Genomic DNA, 22729 nt, shown 5'->3' on the forward strand with positions numbered 1-22729 from the left:
ATTTACCCGCTCCACCTCGCCTTTATGTCTTTTAGTCTTCTGGAAGTGTATGGACTTCTAGTTGTTTGCTTTGCCCTGTTAGTTGTCTTCGTCAAGGCGACGGGCCCCCCATGGCGGAGTATGGCGGCCTCAGGGTGCCGACCAGGAGCTACAGTCGCTTCTCCTGCGAAAACTACAAAGTGGTAAGAAACCAGAGAGGGACGGGAGGGGTTAACGTAGTGAAGGTTTTAGAGTTCGTGGGCTATTATGGTGGCATGAGTGCATTTTTGCTTAGGCTCTCCACCTGTTGATATTTCTATTTTGCGATGTTGGAACCTGCCAGCAGCCATTCACAGTGAAGAAGTGTTCGTATCTACGACAGACTTTAACTGAAGGGACTTATGAGAGTTATGAGAGAAAGAGTAAGGGTCAGCTTGAAATAGAAACGTCAGGGGTCAAGCCAGATCTCCAGGAGCAGCAGAGAATTATTTTAGAAGCCCCCCGACAGAGACAGGTAACAGACACCGTGAGATGAACAAATGAATGAAAGCTTGTTGTTGGGACTTGGTTCTACCTCATAAACCCCTGGATGTCCTGAACGTGGTCAGTGGAAGAGGCCTTCATCTCAGCTGGCTCTGTGTTTGACGTCAAAAGGTAGATTTCCTTTGAAAAGGCAGAAGAAAGCACTGTTATCAGAGCAAGCCTTTCGTAGACTCAGCACTCGGTTCAGTGCCATTACCTGAATTACAACGAGAGCTGTTTAAGTCCTGGCTCCTTATGAAAGCTTCTCGTGAGAGATAGCACTTTATAGCAGCTTTGGTCCTGCTGTGTTCTCTTTATAGTTCTTGCTCATGTCGGTAGATTAGTTCATAATGGCGTGTTAAGTGCAGCGCTTTTTAGGTTGCTTACTGAACCCTGAAAGTAATAAGGCTAATAGTCCCGAAGCTATCAACGTAATTGTTTTTGGAAAGCCGTGCGCCTTCAACGTATGTGAGAACTGAGGTGTTGTGTGTTACTGGTGTCACATGAAAATGTGTAAAATGTAGCTGCTGGTTCGTGACTTTCATGCTTGAACTTCAATGGAAAGACTGAAAAAACCTCAACAGGTTGAGAAAATCCACAAACCTCTCAATTATGAAAGAGTTTCAAAACTCACGCAATGAATGAAAAACCACGTCATCATCATCATCAAACTAGAATATTCAGACCCAACAAAGAGCTTAAGTGTTCAACGGGTTCAACAATGCGCTCCTCTGGGATTTGGTGGAGCTCTTCTGTCATTATTGCAAACCAAACAGACACAATTTCAAGTGATTGTTGCCAAAATTATCAACTATTTTTCATCATAATATATAGCCTAATAGGTTCTAGTGAGAGTAAATATGAGTTCAGGAATGCAGATATTTGCATGTGTAGCCATGAAGTTTAATGCACTTCTGTCCCATGTTGTCTTTCGAATTGACTCTATCTAATTGGCTTTTTATGTAACGTGCTTTCCACCATGCTGTGCATCTGTGTGCTGCCAACAAGCTCCATGAACCAAATAAGTACCAGATTAGAAAATGGTCAGTTGGAGGTGTCTGAGGACAAGGACAATTTGGTAAGCATTCTTCCTGTTTGACCATTTTATGCAGAAGAGATTATGGATTTTGAAAAAAATCAGAGTGAAAGTATTCCAAAACCCACAGGACAAATGAACAAATCCTCAGTAACCTCAAACATTAACCTAAAAAGCTTTTTTCTCTAACTCTTAAAATATTGCTCCCAGCTGCAATGATGCAAGTGTGCTTGTTCAGCAGGCAGGTTAGCACTTCAAACACAGCCACATGAAGTACAAAAGCACATCTGCTTAGCTTCTCCTTCTGTATAATCAGCCTGCGTCATGATATGTCGTGACATTTGCTAAACTTACGCCTCTGCACCTGCAGCTGAGCCATCCGGCCAAAACAGTGTTTTTGCGTGGCCTGTCCTCTTTCCAGGTCTCTGTGGTGGAGAGGAGAGGGTTCCCTCCGCTGTTGCTCTTCCTGAGGTTTCATGAGTTTTTCCTCGAGGGTCTAAGGACAGATTGTAAAGCCCCTTGAGGCAAATTGCGATTTGTGATTGGGCTGAATAGATAAAACATGACTTGACAGAAAGTCCCCTTCAACTCAAGGGCACTCTGCCAGTGTGATGCCCTGGCTGCCCTCGCCCTCTCCCTGCCCAGGCTGACCCAAAGCTGCAGGGTTGGCCTGTGTGCGTCATGCCCTTCTGTAGGCATCGCTCACCAGCCCGGTGACTCAGCAAGCCGGGGCAGCAGGGATGCTGGATGTGAAGCAGATTTGTGTGTTTGTGCGAGAAAAAAAAAGACGCAGCTGTCTGAGTGAGTGACTCATAGCTGCTCATCACAGGCTTTGAAGAACTGACTCTGTGTCATTGAAGGCTTAAAATGGACATTATGTGAACATGCACATAGGTCCAGGCTTACATGCAATGTGTGCTTGTGAATGGACAAATCATAGTCGGTTGTTTACAGGGACTTGTGTTTAATTAAATGTCAACATGTCATTCATGTTATTCTGTATTCTTTCATTTGGTTCCGAATTAGTTTCCAACATTTTCTGGTCTTTTAGGACTAAAATTGAAGTCTCACCAGATAAAAGACACAAGAACAGACAAAACTAACCAAACATAAACATCAAGACAGTCAAAACAATTGACGACAAATAAAGTAATGCCAGTGTAGTATTTGGACAGCGAAACATTTTGTTTTGTGTAACTGCCCTGTTCATGGTCAGTGTTGAAACCCAAAAGGATGCAACCTGCACCCAGATTTCATTCTTGAAGGTGTCAAATTCTCAAAGCAGGTCAATAGGCCACATATGACATTTTCCATAAGTCCCCCGATAGCGTGAATGAGTCAGTGTCATGTTGCTGTCTCTGGTGACGGGAATGTCCCACACTGACACTGACCCAGGAGCAGAGGGTCGGGACCACTGGGAGTTTCTGGGGAGGGAGGGATTTTCCCTCTTGGAAAACACGTCTGTTGTTGTGCCATTACAGGACGTTAAGTGTTAAACAGATAGGAGGTTCACAGTCTGCAGTAAACTTGATTGCATGCATTAAGATGGTTGTTTTTATTTCTGCAAACATTTTACAAAACCTGTGGCAACAAAAAACTGTATTTTGGTACTTATCCGACACCGTATTTTGAGGTGTCTAAATGTTTTTGTACAAAAGCCTTTTACTGCTGAGCCATCGCAGCAGTGCTTAATGTTGCCTTTACACAAGCAGCCATACGAGAGTAAATCACAAATAAAATACAATCTAAAATTAGCAATAATTCCTAACTTAGATCACAGAATGAATAAATAAAGAATAAGACGCTGACCAATCATTCAATGCCAACTTTTGATACTTGACAGGTTTAGATACTCGATGCTGCAGACACGTTTCATTTGGTACCATGAAAGCATTGACGTTCAGTAGCTAACCCTGCACAGAAATGGCCTGAAATTAAAAACCTACTTCCTTCTTACTTTCTTACTCTACTATGGACTCCCTGTGAGGTAATAATGCCCACCACTTAGCCTGTACGTCGCCCTCTTATCCCTTCAATGAATTCAATTTCTGATATAATGACAGTATCAGTTCATCACTCGTTTACAACCCTAGGGAGTTTTAATTAAATTTTCTATTCAATGTGCAGAGTGGTGTAGAGACTGGGCTGGAGTCAGTGACTGTCTGATAGATACTGAGTCAATATGAAGTCAATACTTCACTAACCATGCTGCTTATTAAAAAGCCTCTCAGATCCGATGTCTGCTTCTCGTCAGCCCCCACCTCTCCTTTCTCTCTTTCTGTGACCTTTGAAGTCAATTTCAGATCACAGAAGCTACAATAAAGGTGCGGTTAAACACATGATCCAGATTAATGCATTCGTGATGTTTTTTTTTTGCTTTCAATTATTAACATGGTCTTTGATTTACAGGCATCTGACAGATGTTGTAAAAGTTGGACCATGGTGGGATGTAACTCTGTGCCAGTTATTTATCGCTGGGGATGGTCCCATTATTAATGGTTACAACTAATTCATTCCTTGTGTTCACATTTTGCATCCGCGTGCTCGGCAACTCGCTGCTGCTCAATTGTGCCCCCTTCAGTTCAGTCAAGTATTGCAAGTGGTGTGAAGTATGACATGAGAGTTAAATTATTTTTAACTGTTGTCCTGACCAGTTTGTAAGGATAGCTGGTCAGTCAAAGCTTCATTGATTTATGTATTCGCCACTAGGGGGCAGAAGAACTCCGCAACAGACACACCAAGCCTTATAAGGTCGTTATGGCTAACGTGTTAGCTAACAGCTGCGTATTTACACATCCGCAGAGACATGTCTTTCTGTTTAACTGACAAGTTTAATATTTAGTCTTCTTTTGACTCCTGTTTTGGTCTCCACCACCTCCTGAGAGGAATGTGTGGCTCCTTAGCTGCTAGATGTTCCTCTTCACCAGCTAAGTTAGCTGCTAACTTAACTTGATAGTCAGTTGCAGACAGTCTGTCTGCTGTTTGGTGCTGGGTGGGTCGTGTACAGTGGGTTTATCCACCTGCTGCTGCTGGAAACGAGGTTGTTGGGAGAGGTGAGACGTTATCATACAGAAAATCTGTCCTAAAACCAAAACAATGAGCTAAAAGAAGCTTTAAGTGACGTTAAGTGATGATTCTGTGAAGTTATGACACAAGCGAGGCCTTTCATAGTTGACAAGATCATTTGATGTACTCTTAATATATTAAATATTAATTTGTGTACTTTTAAGAAGTTAGAAATGTTAATATTTAAATCAAAATTTATCAGGCGATTATACAATTTCTCTGCATGCTTCCTCTTCAGAATTGAACTTTGAATATCTGAGATATCACATTTAAAGTCTGGACCGAATGTTTTGGCTGGAGGTTGGAGGACATCGGAGACACAAGAAGTGATTTGAAAAGTTTAGTTTTCAGAACTTAAAAGCAACCTGTTGTGACTTGCCCACTTCCCCTTTTCTTTCCTCTCACAACCTCCCCATGCCCCCCCCCCCCCCCCCCCCAGCTTGCCCTGAGGCTGTTTGACCTCCCTGTGGTTTCTAGCTCTGTGACTGACAGCTACCCATTTCACCTCAATTTTAATTACACTCCAACCCCTCAATTTACCTGCCCGAAAAACTACTTCAAAGAAAGCTTACACACACACAAAACCTCCTGAGCACTGCACTTCCTTTTCTCCGTGACCAGCTGAGAGTGTGAATTGAAAGGATAGAGCCTAATCCTGCAGCTTGAAGGTTTTTCAGCTCCGTGTGTCACTCAAGAGTCTTTTTATAACTGCGCATTTGTGTTTGGGTATGCAGCCTCTGTGATTTAAACGTCGCTCCGAGGCTCTTTCATGTTTAATGTGTGGTCGTGTACTCTCATAAACCTCTTGCATCTGAGCTTGCGCGTGAAGATGAGTGTATGTACGTACATGCGTGTGTGTGTGTGTGTGTGTGTGCCTTTTGAAGTGCTCACACCTGTTGTAAGCCATCGTGAGAGCGGTGATTCATCCGATGAGTAGCGTGGCAGAAAAGCTCCAGGTCTGTTTACAGTGCAAACACAAAGAAACAAGGGTCACAGCCGTGTCACACACCTCACCGTGCATGTTGTGTGTCCAAGTTAGTGCTGAGGTGTGACCTGAATAATGCTGCGCACTCATTCGGTGCTAATACATGCACTTGAGTTTCACTGTAATGAGAGAAAAGCTTAAATTCTTGAGGAAGTTTACATGCACATTACAAACCAGGTTAATGGGAGAAATTAGGCTACACAGGAAAGCAGACAACACATTGATATGAAGTGTGGTAGCACCTGGTAACTGCTGGTTCTGTAAAATTTGTGGATACATGCAGCAGGTCAGTAATCAGATTTCTCCCCTAGTCTTGACCCTATTATGGAACCATAGCTTACGTATCTTATGAGTATTGTAAGTGAGTGGACAGTATTTTCCCTTAACGTGCAAATATGTTGTGTAGTAGTGGAGGTATATTCAGACTGATAGATTCTCCTTTCAGTTTCGCTCTGCCTCTGGATTTCGTTATTTTGAATACACAATAAGGCTGCATCACTGTGAGCAATGAGTATTTGTTTTATCTTGCCGCGCTGCTGTCACAGATTCCCTTCATGCACGTGCAAAAAGCCGTGAACCTGGTGACGCGTGTGCATAGCCGAGAAACCTGATTTCTCCGGGAGAAATCGAGCTGTGGAAGTCAGATTTCTCTTTTACTGCAGAAAGCTGACGGTAAACCAGGATACTTAAATGTGCTGATTGTCATCCCTTTCAGTAGACTGGCATAACAGTTTTTGGGTTTGTGTGAAAGACAAAGAGGGAGAGGTGTCTTTATTTAGCCGAGCTGTCGCACACGTTTCAGATCCCTGTGGGGGGAAAACTGCTCTGAAGTTCGACTTGTTAAACAGAGTCTCTGCAGTGTACAGACAAGCCGAGCAATGCTGCGAATCAAGATAGATTCATGAGGTATCGGATTCTCAAAAATAACTTCTTCTTTATCAGGAATAGTGTTCTGTGCAACTTCTCTTCAACCTTTGTGCCTTTTTTTTAAAAAGAATCTCACCAGAAATAGAAACTCACTCAGAGTAAAAGAGAAAGAGTTTGGCGACTAATTATGAAGGACGCTATTCAAATTATTCAGATGCTTGCTCTGCCCCCCTCCTTTCCTCCCTCCAGGCAGTGAAGGGTCTTTTCTGTCCCCAGAGAGTGATGTCAGCATGGCCCATTGAAAACAGCCGCCGTGCGCTCGGAGATGAATGCCCTGGCTGAGCACAATGGCCCCAATTTGAATACCACGCGGATATATGCCAGATCGGAGCCCCAACAAAAGAAAGAGGGCTACTCTGCTCCCATTCAACCATGTTGTTATTTTATTAGAGTCGTAAATTTGCTTCAAGCATTTATACCTTTTGTAGTTTTCAAGTGTTTATGGAGTTTGAAACACGTGGACGACCTGACGGGGTTGCCCCTATTTTGGACTGGATTCTATTTTTGTTGACTCATAACTGAACGCCGTGGTTTGTGTTTGTGTCTGACCGCAGATCTACACGGACTGGGCCAACCACTACCTTGCCAAGTCAGGACACAAGCGTCTGATCAAGGACCTGCAAACAGACGTCACAGACGGAGTGCTGCTGGCTGAGATCATCCAGGTCGTAGGTAAGGAAAACACACTTTTGAATCTGCAAAAGGAAGCCAGCTCTGATCATGTGGCTGCTGAAAGAGCATGTGAAACACGTCGTTAGTCACTTTTAAAGATGTGACTGACCTTTACCAAACAAATAGTTGCATTTTTTTTCATCATCATTATCAAATAACAAGCTTTTCTTTTGCAGGATAGAGTTGATGTTACAAAATGAAACCCTTTAACTCTATTTTCTGATGTAATAATGTCAATTTCAGTATGAATCATGCAAAGAGTTTATTTACTCGTGCACAGTTGAATAGATTTCTTCTATGGTGCTGATAGAGTCAGGACAAAACACGATAGTAGAAGTTAAAATCCATCTTTTTCAGGTTTGCTCATGAGTGAACTTGAAGAAGTTGGACGCTTGCTTGCTCCAAAAAGTTTCTTATCGCAGTCAGAAACAAAGAAAGACTGATAGGGATCTGGTGTGTGCTGAGATTTAAACTTCTTTAGTATGAATGACAACAGAGATATGTCCTGCAGACAGCACATCAATATGAAGTGCTATATAAAAACTCAAAATGAGGAAATAAAATATCAGAAAAGCCCATAAAAACTGTACTGATGATAAAAGGGCAAATTTACCTCTGAGCCGTGTCTTCTGCTACATGTTAATTACTGTCCCTCTCGTATTGACCTAATGAAACCAGTCTCACTTTCACATTAACCCTAACCTAAACAAAACAGGAAAGTTAGAGAAGTACCATGGGTTCACATGACAGCAGAAGTATGAAGATATTCAACCTTATGTGTGCCGTGAAAGTGGGCTGTTCCTCTGCGTTTTTGACCCCTCACGGTCATCTGTATCACCGTCAGTCTCGTCATTTCGTCTGCCGACACCAGCTGACCGGTGACTCAGCATCTCACTGAGTCCCAGCTCTTCGTCTCTGACCCAGATTTATACTCCCTATTCTCAGTGCTGCTCTCAGAGAAGAGTCTCGCTGTTCTCATACTGTAGCCGTTGTGTAGCATGTGACTCTTCTTTTGCTTGCGGACATCATAGGGCACGTCGTGTACTGTATGTGAAATGTATTTCCTCCCTCTTTCACGCCATAACTTTCCACACTGGCTCCAGCTTCCTGCCGTGATGTTGGCTGGCTTAGGTTATTCTGATTATTGCAGGGGTGTCGCTTCAGCAACAGTCAATCCAGCACACCTGGATGAAAACTGTGGAGTAATTTAGCATGTTGTACTGGATTACAGTGAAGTACTCCCAGGAACTAAACTCAGGAACTGAAAGTTATGTTAGTTAAAGAGACAACTTGGTTTGAGATGTAACTTTTGGCCGTGATCGGAAAACAACCGTCTGTCTTGCTGGCTTGTGTTTGGCCAGTCAGTGGCGTTCCATACTTCACCAGTACTGAACCTGGTTGATCCCGGGCCATCAGAAAGTAAAAAAGTAGTAAAACTGTAATCCGGTTTTAACATTCAAAATGTGGGTAAAGCTCCTGAGTTTCCCTTAAAAGGTTTCTGTATTCCTGAAAAGGTTCCTGTGGTCGACACGTGCCAGAACATCATCACCTTCATCCTGTACTTTTTATATTCTCACCACATCTAGCCTACATACTATATATGCACTCCGACAGCTGACCACTGCTGCTCTGCTGTCATATTAAAACAACACGGACCAGAGCGACCAATTCACCTGTTCTGCCTGTTGCCTCCTGTCTGCTGGGAAAAACCTCGCACAACACAATCTCTGGTGAAACCAGAGCAGCCTGCTGGTGTCCGAACAGCCACACTGGGATCGGATGTGGCACCTGTTTAGATATCTGACCAACTCACATTCAAGGTCAGGATTTTGAAAGAGGCAAACCACCAGATCTAGGTCATCAGTAAAGCTCTTATGAACTGTCCTGGAGGAAAACTTCAAGATCATCTCAGCAAGATCTGTGACCCTTTAAGATGTCATGCTTTGTCCTCGGCTCCTCGGATACTTTTCTCTTCTCAAAGAAGCTTTTACACAGTCTTGACTCCTGGTTTGTAAGCAGTTGCTCACTTTTTCTGCACTTGTAAAATGTGTAGCTGTCTCTCATGGGTGTCACTACAGCGAGCAAAAAAACAAGCTGTAGCCAACAGTTGTAGTGTTATGTTATGTGTTAGGTTTTATATGAGTAAGGAATGCTATACAAGTTTTAGAGAATATACTCACCAGGATGATGCTTCTTCTCCGTAATTCATTATTTTCCAGATGTAAATAGACAGGGACATGTTGTTTGCATACATCACATGGCTACATCAACCTACCATTTCAAATTTGAGCAAATCAAATGTGAAATGTTAGTAAGTTTTTATGCTTTTTTGGTTGAACTACAATGCGTGGGCATATGCAACCTGTGACAAGGGGTCACAAGTCAACACAGCTTTATTTCAAGGGGTTACAATCCAAAAGGTTTGGGAGCCACTGTTGTAACGCCTGGTTCTGTGTGTCTGCAGTTGGTTATATGTGTGTATTAGAAGGCTGTCGACATGAACACACTGCGTATTTACTCACCGGACAGGAAGAGGAATATTTTCTGGCAGGGTAGGTGGTGCGGTACGTGGTCCTGAGGTGGAGCTGCGCTGTGGGCCTCACCACGCCTCCTGACGCAGGAGGCCGTGCTGTTGGCACAGTTGTCAGCTGCGAGCTGACGGCCGTGTCTCAGCTGCTGTGGGCTGGGCCTCTAATAGGTGGGAGGAATCCTCGACACCACACACAAACACGCCCCCCTTTGAAAAGAAGCAGCACAACATACATCTCGATCGGGCCCCCAGCGGCCCCGTTCCCATTTGCTGTGACCAGATAGTGTTTCATGTCTCTGTGGGAGGGGGGTGGGGGAGGAGGGGGGTCACAGTCACCGGCATGAACACCTCAGCTCTCCTCACTCAGCCAGCAACTGTGTGGGACACACACACACACAGGGATCTCCACTGGAAGTAAAAGAGAGGATTATATTAACCAAACACGCCTTTTATCTCTCTGTCTCTGCCTCCTCTTTCCGTCTCCCCTCAGCCAATGAGAAGATTGACGATATCAATGGCTGTCCCAAGAGCCGTTCTCAGATGGTAAGTGACCTTCTAAGTTTGTTTTGGCAGAACACGGAGAAATGTACCTCTGTGAGTGAAGTAACAAACCTCTCTGATGTCCAATCTCACCGACTCATGTGGCCCTCGCTGGGAGCTGCGGTGCAAAAGTCGCTGGTGAATAGTTGTAGATGTAATGGTTAGTCCATTTATTTTTACTTTTGTGGTCTTGGCTCAGACTTCTGGCAGTTGGCGCTCAGTTAAAAGCATCACAGGCTTTGGTTTTGGGGCCAGTTTTGCCTCATCTTATTACACTTGCAAAGGAGGCAGCATTCCTCTCATCTCCAGGAGTGAAAGCAGGCAGGGAGCATCAGCGCTGATGACAAAGACAATGTTTACAGCCACTTTTGATGGGATTTTGTCTACTGTGACATTTAGCAGCAATGTAAGTGGGATTGTCCTTTGTAACGCTGCTGGTGGGATTTCAGTGTTTTCATAGTTTTGTGTTCTCTGTGGGAAATGAGCCGACAGTGCCCTGGGCAGGGCTGCCCTCCGCTGAATGTGAAGGGTCGCAAATTGGGCCAGTGTGCCAGCTGAGGGGGCTATTTTTGGCCACCAGCCAGACTACTGAAGCCTCTCAAAGCACCGGAGAGAGACCGAGACATACACACCCATAGTTAACAACTGAGGAGGAGGTGGAAGCACAGCTGATCCCTGAACCCTTTCTCTTCGTTACCCACGTGGACCCATATTGCTATACTTATGAGGACATCCTGTTGTTATTGATTTCTGGTGCCTCTTTTAGCGCTCTGTTTTCCTGTTTTGATGGTGGTCTGTTTCTGTGTTCTGCCATGTTGTAAGTTTTGGTGCTGATTTAATTATGTCTGTGAATTACGGATAGTAAAGTCTGAAAGTGTATCAGTCAGGATCTATTCTCAATTTATCATAACAGAAAATGTAGAGCTGAAGCAAATTCAGTCAGTCTGAAATTAGATACCCGCAGTAACATTCGTTACAGCGACAGCAAAACCTGATATTCAAAGAGATTAAATTTATACAATAAAATAAAAAGAGTAGAATAGAATGAATGTGAGTATGTGATGCATATAAAAAAAGTAATGTTTCTTATGCAGAGAGGAGAAGAAATGTAATGTCTGATAAGGTCTATCTGACCAAAACGTTGCATTTCTAATTTACTGGGAGCTAATTAACAGCGTGTGGATTATTTTTCTAATAGAAGACAACAGAGGCCACAGTTTATATTTCCAGTTATCGTCACAAAGTTGCCTCATGTTATTCTGAGCTGCAGTGACAGAATAATGGTGTAAAAGCATCTACACTGTCAGAAATCCCTCCGGGAATGAAAGAAACTTTGTGCAATTAAAATGCAGCTTTAATCGTCATTATTATACTTAGTGTGATGAACTGTCCCTGCGTTAGCTATAAAGCTCTGCTTTAAAACCAGAATGGACTCATGGAAACAGGGTTAGCCCTGCAGCATAGGTTACCATGGTGATCTACCTCTGTCAAAAGTGAGCCAACTTTGTGATAAATTCCAAATGTACACTATGCTGTTTACAAATATTACTACTGTAATTAGTTGTTGTTTACTGTTCCTGTATTTAAAAAAACCTGTCAGTCAATTTGGGAGTGTTCCAGTCTTTAGGATGTTTGGGTCCTTTTCTTTATGGTTGGATTACAGATGCCTTTAATTTACAGATAGCCCTGAAAAAAGGTTAAGAACCAGCAAAGTGTAATTCATCTACATATAAGCAGGTTGTAAACCCAAATCCATCGGCGTCCATTCATTTTTCCTCTTCATATACCTCCGTTTGAATATTGATTTGCTATAGATTTTGTCTCTTTTTCGCTATAGAAATGTACTAACTCACACTTGAAAATGGCTCAGCTTCCTCTCTACTTCCTGTCCCACTCACTATCAATTAGGCCTTTCCCATTAGCGCTGATTACGCCCCCCCCCCCACCCCCAGTCGCCTGTAATTGAGCGTTTTGCACTCTTTGGTCTCAGTGGTCTGGGCGTCTGTCTGCGGTTGTGTTGCGCTGTTATCAGCATCCTGTGTAGCCCCTCTCACATCCAGCCCCTCTGTCATCTGCAAACACAGCAGACTTTTATTTTAAAGACAAGACGATTGCAGGATAGAAGACAAATCAAGTGGTTCCAAATAATATGTCTGTGATTGTGTCCTGAATGTACATAGATGGTGTGTGTGTCAGTCATGAGGGAAAGAAAAAAATATTTTTAGTGTGCATTCAAGCCATGTGATGTTGTTTATTGGATTGTGGCTGTCAAAGTGTGTGTGTGTGTGTGTGTGTGTGTGTGTGTGTGTGTGTGTGTGTGTGTGTGTGTGTGTGTGTGTGTGTGTATGTGAGTATTTTTTGATCGCTGCTTATAATCTCAGTTGGTTTGTCAGCTTTAAAGCAAAATCTGAGGCACTCAAGCAGTGCTAAGGGCAGGTGCAACCGTAGTCATTATGCAAATGTCTGCTTTGTGTGTGGTAGTACTGTCAAAACAAACACACACTAACACACACAGGTCCTGAGAGTTTAGTTGGCAGCTGGGGTGGAGGAGTATGAGAGCCCCCTTTTTACTGCACTTTATTTCATTGCTTTCAAACCCCTAAAGCTTCCAAAGCTGCTGCCAATTACCACCACTTGACTTAACCTCCGTCTATAAACGAATAAACATGGAAATAAGCTCCATCAGTGGAAGAAACCGTAGAACTCTCACCTCACACTCACGCTAGCTGATTAGCATGCAGGCTATCCAGGCCGAAGTGAGAGGCTGTTTTTACAACTGTCACATCCTCGTTAAACGGACCCCCATCGCCGGGTCATACCTTTGCCACCCAGTCAGGCTCTGTGTGTGTGTGTGTGTGTGTGTGTGTGCGGGTTCAGTGTTGATTTGACACTGAGCTGTTAAAACCACACAGGATGCCACGCACACACAGAGACACGCAAACAAACATACACAGAGGTGTCTCGTCCAAGCATGTCGTGTTAAAGCAGCAGCTTCTGACGTTAACTAGATTTCACCTGCTAAGGGCTGGGGAATCAAACGAGGCCGAACCTTTCATCATCCTCATGTCATCCAGTACTTTAGTCTCTTAACGTTTTACTTCAGATACTATGGACCAACAAAGTTCAGCAGAACTTAAAGGGACTATTTCATTGGTAGAAAGTAGTTCAAAAGAAGACTGTTGGCAACGTGTTCTGTGGATTATCCAGAGCACCAGGACACTGATTCCTCAAAGAGATGTTGCTGTTGAATCTTTTAAATGGACTTTTTCAATGCTGGTATCACCCCAAATTAAATTCCTTTCACCTCCGTTGTATAGGGATTGAAGGGACAGATATCTCAAAACATGCACAAATGAAATCTAAATGTTCTGTATGGCAACGTCCACATGGTGTAAGGGAGAAAATACATGCGTGATTAACTGAGCCTTTAAATTACATTATCATTACCCGTTTTAATGACCTGGTTTATCCTCTCCAACCTGCCTATTTTCTACTGCTGCAAAAGTAGAGGCAGACTGACAGAGATCCACATAGTAGAAACCAGCAGAACCAGGTGTTAAATGGGCTTGATGAAAGACAGCCTGAAGGAAACATCAACAGCCATCGAGGATACAGCTCTTCCACTTCATGTCTGGCTCTTTGCTGATTGTGTGTTAAACTAGCCTGACAATAGAGTGTCACTTAACACTTCCACACAGTTTTTACCTGATCAGAGCACACCCAGTACTTCACCTGAGTGCACACAGCCGCGCACGTCTCTGTGTAGTTATACTCTGTCTGTGCAGCGAAGATCACAGATTCAGACTGGCGGGTAGGTGGGCGCTTTTTCTTTGACACGGATGAATTTTAGTATTTTTGTAGATGGTGAAGCTTTACGCAGGTAAGCAGGACAAGATCCAAGAGATGTTTTATCAATGATTCAACAGGCTGGTTAATGTTTGATCAAAGGGAGCGGTGTGTTTCTGTGTGTGTGTGTGTACGTTGAAAGAAAGAGAAATCCCCAACTGCGTCAGCTGGTCAGAACTCAGGTGATCACATGACTCAACAATCACAGTTACTGGTTCTAAGCAACCGAATATAACAAACCCCAAATCTTTATTTCAGAGGGCCCAGACCTTTATTGGCCCTGAAGCCCACATGAGGCTGCTGAGGCCTGAGCAACATCTAAAAGGGGGTGGACAAAATAACAGAAACCAATACAGCAGCCGTGCTACGAAAGCTAACTCTGCGAAGCTTGTGATCATTTTTTCATGAGACCTTGAGAGAGAGGCATGATGCACAGCAAGGTGTTCACGTTATTTTGTCCACCCGTTGTACATACACAGACATACTGTGCTCATTTGTTGCATAAGTAAGTCATCTGTTGCAATAACAATTAGTCTATTCATAGGAGATAAGAAACAACAGTTCGTAAATTGTACAAGAAGTGATTCCAGAAACCTCAACTTTAGAAGTATGTGGCCTCTTTTAAATGAAAACAAATTTGCAAATATCTTCCGAACAAGCAAAGACAACCCAAAGGTGTTTTTCAACAAATTAAAGCAGCTTCGCCTTAATAATTCTGTACAAAGTTCAGCAGGGAAATGTTGATGTAGCCTGAAGAAATGTGTGTTTTTATTTGTGAAAGCAAAAATGAGAAGAAAATGAGAAACGAAAATAAAGAATAATACATCTTATAAAGAGATAACAATAATCGAAATATGATACATTAAAAGACAAAATAAACACTGGGAACATAATGTGATTATTGAATAAATAAACAGCCGCGAGTGTATAGAAATGAATTTGCAGAAGCAACAAAACAGAATATGCTGCCTGGAGTTTTTGCATCATGGTGTGTATCATAGCTGCTGGTGTGCATTTGTTATCAATACGCAGTGAAAAGCAACACGTCTCTGAGGTGCTGAAACCTCTGCATACATTTTTCTGTCTAGAGAGAGAGAGAATTATTGAGGTAGATGTCAAAGTTCGGCAGGTGAGCAGGTAGCTGTGATCTGTGAAACCTCCTGAGACAGTGTGAGTATGTGTGGGCAGACGCTGGCAGATTTAACCACACAGTCCTACAGACACATATACAGACACACACACACACACACGTGATCAGATTCCACAAGACTCCAACAGTCAGAGAATCAAATGACAGAGAGCTTTCGGCAGTGAAGCTGGTGTCGTCACACCAGAGTCAGACTGATAGATAACATATCGGGCCAATATTGGGTTTTTCTGAAGTATCAGATATCATCCAACATCTTCCTGATAAGACCAGAATTAATTTGGATCTCCTACGCTGTTGGGCTTTCTGCATACTGCATACAACATTTGCTTTTATTAATTCACAGCTTAAAGAATAAATCCAGTTTATTGCAACTTGGGGCTTATTTTTTTGTAGTTTTGCTCGTTAATATTAAACTTCCAGGTTGCCAAACTTATTAGGAAGAGAAGGCAAACAGTAAAATTATAGATAAGATTATAAACTGTAAACATCCATCGCAGTTTAAAGACCAACTTCTGGTTCAGCTTTGACCTACCGGTGCAACAAAGGATTGTTAACGACATTTTGGTGCACTAACTTTCTGTTTGACCTCCAAATGAAGCGGTTTAGATGATCTGTTGCCTTGTTTACAATCTGTCTGGTCGTCTGACCGCTCGTGTTTCTCGTTTAGCGATCTCGACATGTTCCCAGATCTCAGGAATTACTTCAGCGATTATCATTCAAAGACAGATGTGAATCCCAGAGCTGAAACTAGTGTTGCGTAGCTGTGGTGGTGTGGTTAAACAACTGCTTAACACTTAAAGTATTACATCAATCAAGCTTATTCTTATAGTTGGATATAAAAGACTTTGTCTCAGTGGGCTTCACAGACCTACAGCAACAGCAGTCTAGTTTAAGATGAGACTTTACGTCCCTTGATGCTCTTTTTCTTTCTGACATGAATGTGGTTCTGGGAAAAAGACTAATTACTTGGAATGTTTTGACGTGAAAACAGTCAAATTTAAATACAGAAAATCATTGCTTAAGATCAGCAACTTTGGTTTAAAAATATCGGCCTCAGTATCCATCTTCAAAAGCTCCTATCAGTCAAATCCTGCTTCAGACACGTAACGCTCACACACACACACAATCCCTCCCTCTCTTTAGCTCTCCCTCTCTTTAGCTCTCTCTCTCTCTCCCTCTCTCTCTCTCTCTCTCTCTCTCTCTCTCTCTCTCTCTCTCTCTCTCTCTCTCCCTCTCTCACACACACACACTCAACAATAGCATCCCTGTGATGGGAAGACGTGTGTTTGTTCAGAGGGCTGTTGGCTGGCCGGCCCCACGCTGCTGCCGGGAGCCGGAGCAGAGCAGGAGGTGACGGTGGCCCGGGTGGAGGTGTGAGGTCAGACAGAGCAGTCACACTGCAGGAACACATCACACATCCAGGCAGGTAGGAGCTACCGGTGGTGTCGCTCAGTGTCTGAGAGGACTTGTTGTGGATTTTTCTCTGGGCTTGTTTAGAGGTATTTTGTTTGAGGAGAGGATGCCGTTCGTTGATTTGGTCGTCTTACTCCTTTGACTTTTTGTGTGTCGGCATACTTGGAAACTTTTACTGTAATGTATGTTTTCAATCATTTAAGTGTCTCAGCACTAAGTTTGTGGAGAACAGAAAAGTAATGAGCCAAAGCCTGAGCCTAAGAAGTGGACATAAAATCAGACTTTTACAGCCTCGCAGAAAACGGCTTAGTGAAACATGTTGTATTTCTGGATGGATTTTGTTGTTTGGTTCTGCAGTTGTCTTATTCCTGTTGATAACTGGTTAAACATGACGTCAAGTAAATCAGTAACGTCACCAGTAAGCCTGCAGCTGATTGTTTCATTGATGAATGATAGATTCATAATTCAAATAGCTTATTTTGTTTGTTCTATTTAAAGTGATATTGAATAAATAAAGCAAGAATATCTTTGCATCTGAGAAGTTACAAATGGCAAATGATTATTTTTACTTTGTGGAACATAAAGCCAGTTTTCAAAATCGTCATCAATGCATTTTCTAGCTGTCAGCAGAGAGGTCGTCTGGCTGGATTTGAACTGGGGATGTTGCAAATTCACAGACTGATCAGTGATATACAGCAATAAAAGAATACACAAGGCCAAGATTTCTAAAGGGACAGATCATAGATTAAAGTGACTGGTATATTTATTTAAAACAGACTGGGTAAGATGTCAGGCTCTGCAGCTGATGGGAGATTGTTGAGTTGAATAGTGTTCCTCTGGTTTTCCCGAGCTCTGGTCCCTGCAGGTTTTAAATAGCAAGAGGTTTCAGTATTTATACCCCCTGAGAGGCGGGGCTTGGAAGCATCTCAGCAGGACAGGCATGGCATTTGTGATGGGGTATCTTAATGAAGCATATTTTCTGCAGGCAGCTGCTATTTAAACTTCAGCTATACCAGGGAATTTGAGGCAGTAGGGGAGTGGTTCAGGCACTCAGATGAGGTTTAGGCCCGGGGTATTAAGGAAAGTCTCTGGGTATGTCGGAGGGGTATTTCAGAGAGGTTTATTTTTAAGGAGCCTGTGGTATTTGGAGATGGCCATAGTCTGCATTCCTACTGTTCCTAAGTTTTCTGCTGCATCACCTCAAAGGCGGGCATATGTCAGCCCCTCCAGCAGCTGTTTCTGGGATCAGAGGTCACGGAAATGACAGCAGGAGCAGCACTGTTGTTTCGACTCAATCAATGACCCGAAGTCCACCAGCCTCTCCACACACTAACATGGATCTCATATTAGGAGTAGTATAAGTAATAGTAATCAAGTAGTGGATGGATTAATAATAATGTGTTCATTTTTGTGGTAGTGGATGGAAGTAATAGCAGTAATGTGGTAGTGGGTTTAACTGCTAAAAATATGATGTTGGATGTACAACAACAACAACAACAACAGTAACACAGTAGTGGATGTAACTAATACTATTATGATATTGAGTATAACTACAGTAATAATAATGTTGTAGTCGAGGTAATTAACATTCTTATAGCAGTGGGTGAAACGGATAACAGTATGCCGGGGATGTAACTGAAACTAGCATGGTTGTGAGTGTAAATAAAAGTAATGTGGTAGATTTAGTAGTGCACTTGTGGAGTAACCTGCAGTTTCTGCAGTCAGTAGACGTTAACATATTTTAAGAGGCGGATGTAAATGAGCTTTTACTTCAGCTTCTCACCTCACAGCCGGATACTTCCTAACAGAGAAACCACAGAGGGAGCTGTAGGTCAAGCTATATTTAGTCTGTGCATATTAAGTGTAATCATGTCATTAATCTTTAGTGAGCGGGACCCTCCCGGTTGCAGCCCACACCCGGCCGTGTTTACAAAGGACACAGTTCATATGTATTTCAGTTTAGAAACCACTTGGAGTATCACTGCTCTATATCTGTACTCCCTCGGCTGTGAGATTATGTTTGAGCTGTCGTACTTTCAAAGTGGGTTTGCTGTAAGTACATTGTGGCAGATTAGTCTCAGCGTGTTATAAATCTACTCTCACTTGTAATAAATGTCATGCTAAAAAAGATTTAGCACTTCTTTAACCTTTGTGCATCCTGCATAATGTCCAATTCACGGTCAATTCTTTACTTAATTGTTCCACTTTTATAGTCCACCTCTGTGTGTAATATGAGAGAGCAACGGCTGTGCCGTGTTGATATCTTTTATGTTGAACCTGGTGTGTTTGCTCATTGAAAACAACAGTTGGTAAACTTTGATCGCTCATTCATCTGCGGTGACTCTGCTTGACGACTTGTTTCATGTGGTTTACTTTGTGATTACGTGGGCCGGCCGGCAGCCTCTGTGTATAATGGGTCACATGGGCTCTAAACAAAGCCTGTCTGCCTATCAAATCCTCTCGCAGTGCGGTGACAGCTCAGCAGTCTGCTCAGGTTGCCAAGGTTGCTGTCATAGCAACTTAGTCGGTATAGATGGTTTGCTCCGGTGTTGCTCTGCTGGCCAAAGTCTGCTTGGTCTGAAACCTGTTTTGACTACGTCACCACGTGGCCAATATTACTTTTTGAGCTTCGCACAGCACGAGATGAAAAGCCCTAATATTCCTGAACAAGATTCATACAAATACTTCATACGTTCAGTCGATCAGATTGTTCGTTTTTGTGCATTTTAGTGCAGATCTGGATCCAGATGCAGGATACAGATGTTTCAGCATTTTATATTATTAAAATAATACATTGTGGTTCATTTCTAAGATTTAAAATGTATGCTTACTGGCATGAAATAGGTATTTACTGCCAAAGGCTATCCAATAAACATGAACAGATTTAGTCTCCTGTTGTAGCTGCCTATTTTTCACTGGTCCAACAGTATCAAACCAATGAATATTGAATGATATACTATCTATACTCCCAACATTTTCACCCATGTCAGTGTTAATGTTCAGCACCTCTTTTCTGAAAACTGGAACACGTTAGTACGTTTTGTGCTGCCAACTTTCCTTTTCTCGATAGATTTGTAGATGTTCATTTCCAGTTTTGCCATCACGCTCTCAGGAGAAGCGTGCAAAAGACAGACCAGCGTGCTTCCTCACATTATACAAATATGCAAATTCACATGGAAATGTGCAGGGTGCAGTGTCTTACAGCTGTGTCTGTGTCTCTCTGTCCAGATTGAGAACATCGATGCCTGCCTCAGTTTCCTGGCAGCCAAAGGAGTCAACATCCAGGGTCTGTCTTCAGAGGGTAAGCTGGACTCGCTATTTAATGAATGTCCTTTGTGCTATTGAAAGAAGGTAAAGAATAGCAGCCTGATACATTGAGACATTTTTACTGGCAAGCTCTTTTGCCAGGACACACTACATTAATGCCAGACAACACACATTACATCATATAGGCTTGATAGGGATGATTACACCACATATAGAACTAACTCACTAAAAAGATCACAATAGTGCACTATTGTGGTCTTTTCGGTACATTAGTTTTATATGTGTTTAACTGTAGCCTACTCCAAAAAAAGATTGATGTTGGCTTACATCATATTATTCACGCAGGGAACCTAGGAACAATAATGGTAATGTTACTAATACTACTAGTGTTATCTTTGGGCAGAACGGTGAATCTGTTGAAAAGACACTGGGTCAGTTCTCTGTTCTGTAAGGAGAACATGTTCTCCAGGTATTTTCGTGTGACTTTCTTCTTGCAGTCCGGCAACATGCAAGTAAGATAGATTGGAGAGCTGAAGTCACCAGTAGACAGCAGATTCGATTGTATTTGTTGCGTTTTCAGGCTGCTGTTGAATACAGCTTTGCAGTTCAGTTAAAACTAGTATAAGTCTGAGGAATTGAACTGAAAATACGCGACAGCAACGAATGACACGAAGAAAGGAGACGGTGATTGAGGATTTTCAGTCCTTTTGAGACCATTAAAAGTCAAATGTACAAAGTTGCTTTTGGTCATAAACGCATCAGTTATTCTGTCACATTTGGTTTGGACTACACTGCCGGCTTGACGTGAGTAGGTATAAAGGAGACTTTCTGCCTGTGATACTAAGAAGGAGTAAGTGGGTTAAGGGCAATAAAGGAATGAGTCATTATCACAGTATAACAGCAATATATGAATAGGCCATAACAACCAGTAACAGAGGCAGTCATAGCGCTACCCTGTAGCATGTTAGCAGCTTTAGTTTCTTAGCACAGAACAGACCTGCAGCTGTCTTTGGCATGGTGGAAGGAACACTCGTTTTTGCCTTCATTCATACACCTATTGCATTTTCCTTTGTAATATCCCACACTGTCCTTCTCCCTGGCCCACAGAGATTCGGAATGGTAATCTGAAAGCCATCCTCGGCCTCTTCTTCAGCTTGTCCCGCTACAAACAACAGCAGCAGCAGGCCCACCGGCAGAACTCCCAGCCCTCTCTCCCACCCACCGCCCAGTCGCAGAGCACGCACCCTCCCCTGAGCCAGCAGAGCAGCGCCCCGGCCCAGCTCAGCCACTCTCCGCATGGGACTCCTGCCCTTACAGCCCAGAAAGCAGCACAGGCCGAGATGCAGTCCAGGTGAGGCTGCTCGCTAGGCCCGTTCACGCTAACTCTAGAAACTGGAAATATTAGGAGTAACCTTGAAACTGGGCGTTTGGGTTTGTCTCTGTATTCTTTTCACTTTCTTGCTGTTTCTGCTGTTCTAATCCATCATTTTGTCATTTCAGTGTTTCTGTTCACACTTCCTGCCATTTATCAATGTAAACCTGACCTCTCTGTCCTCTTCCATATCTCTTTTCTTCTCCTCTAGGGATGGGTCTCAGAGTAAACTACTCAAGTTTTCCCTTGGTCAGAAAAAGACCTCTAGGTCAGCTTCCCCTGTCTTTCTGTTTTCTTGCTCCCTCCTCTCTTTCTTCCACCACACCTCCTGTCCCTTCCCATTCCTGGAAATAGGAAGGTAGAAATTGCCCCTAATCAAGGATAACATTTATTTTGTACTGTAATGAGTTTCATGTTGTTTCTTTGTCTGTGATTAAGGGCAATCTCTACTACAAGCACTATCTAATATGCATGAGCGGTAGTGTTGAACAGATAGGAACTGGAGCTACAGGCTCCATTTTCAGACGGCCCTGTCTGTCTGGCAACGCGCCTCATTTGGCAAGTCTGCTAAATGGGCTGTGAAAGACCTTTAGATAACCCTTAAGTAAGTGTGTGTGTGCTTGTGTGTGTGTGTGTGTGTGTGTGTGGGTTTGCTTGACAAGCACATCCCCCATATAATGTGACATTAATAATTAACACAGAGAGAATCTGTGGCTGGAGTGTGCGTCTACAATGTGTTGTTTAAATTTAGCTTTAGTCTTTTTGCGTTCACATTTGCCTCTTTTTTAGCATGCAGTGTCATATTATGTGATGATGCACCTTGAAATAGGATTTAGGATGTGGTTTTGCATGCTGCCCATCCCAGATTCTGTTTGCATTGCACCTGCCCCGCACCAGCTCCTCCCCAAAGCAATGCAATGGCCCCACCTTCTGGTCAGCATGTGTTGCTACAAGACAAAGAGCTGAGACTCTCCTGGTGCTCTCCACCGCAATCAAAAGTATACACATTTCCTCCAATTGAGCTGCATTTTAAAAAGTGCTTTACAGTCAACATGTGGCCGTAAATCTAATAAATATTAGATATTAAATATTAAAGAGGTGAACATTTTAATATAAATTGCCTTTGTTTGCAAATGTTGCAATTAAAAGGCCTGTTTTATTTGTTTATGAGCTGAAGTGGGATGAGATTGCTCATTTTACACACAGACGGACTGCAAATCAACAATCTGTCTTCAAAAGTGTGCAAAGTAAATGTCTTAAATAAGTAAATTGAGATTATGTGCACTAGGATTGAGCGAATATGATAATCAGAGATCCCTGGCACATCAGTATAATTGAAAGTGGAAGAGTGAGCAATGCATTTCCAGAGGCTCTGTAAAGGACAAGCGAGCCTGAGGAAGCATTTTACACCATTTTACAATACA

At 42.8% G+C, this 22729-nt stretch overlaps 1 protein-coding gene across 1 annotated transcript in view; it reads left to right on the plus strand.

Annotated features, from left to right (window-relative positions):
- Window positions 1–22729, plus strand: part of nav2a (neuron navigator 2a) — a 98033-nt gene that overhangs the window by 17053 nt on the left and 58251 nt on the right. Inside the window, exons 2-6 of the mRNA XM_070909148.1 lie at window positions 7070–7187; window positions 10208–10260; window positions 19895–19967; window positions 21041–21284; window positions 21517–21573. Of these exons, the coding sequence (XP_070765249.1) occupies window positions 7070–7187; window positions 10208–10260; window positions 19895–19967; window positions 21041–21284; window positions 21517–21573 (545 nt within the window). The remainder of the gene's footprint in view (window positions 1–7069; window positions 7188–10207; window positions 10261–19894; window positions 19968–21040; window positions 21285–21516; window positions 21574–22729) is intronic.

Source organism: Enoplosus armatus, chromosome 1, assembly GCF_043641665.1.
Source record: "Enoplosus armatus isolate fEnoArm2 chromosome 1, fEnoArm2.hap1, whole genome shotgun sequence".
In the NCBI taxonomy this organism is placed as follows: Eukaryota; Metazoa; Chordata; class Actinopteri; order Centrarchiformes; family Enoplosidae; genus Enoplosus; species Enoplosus armatus.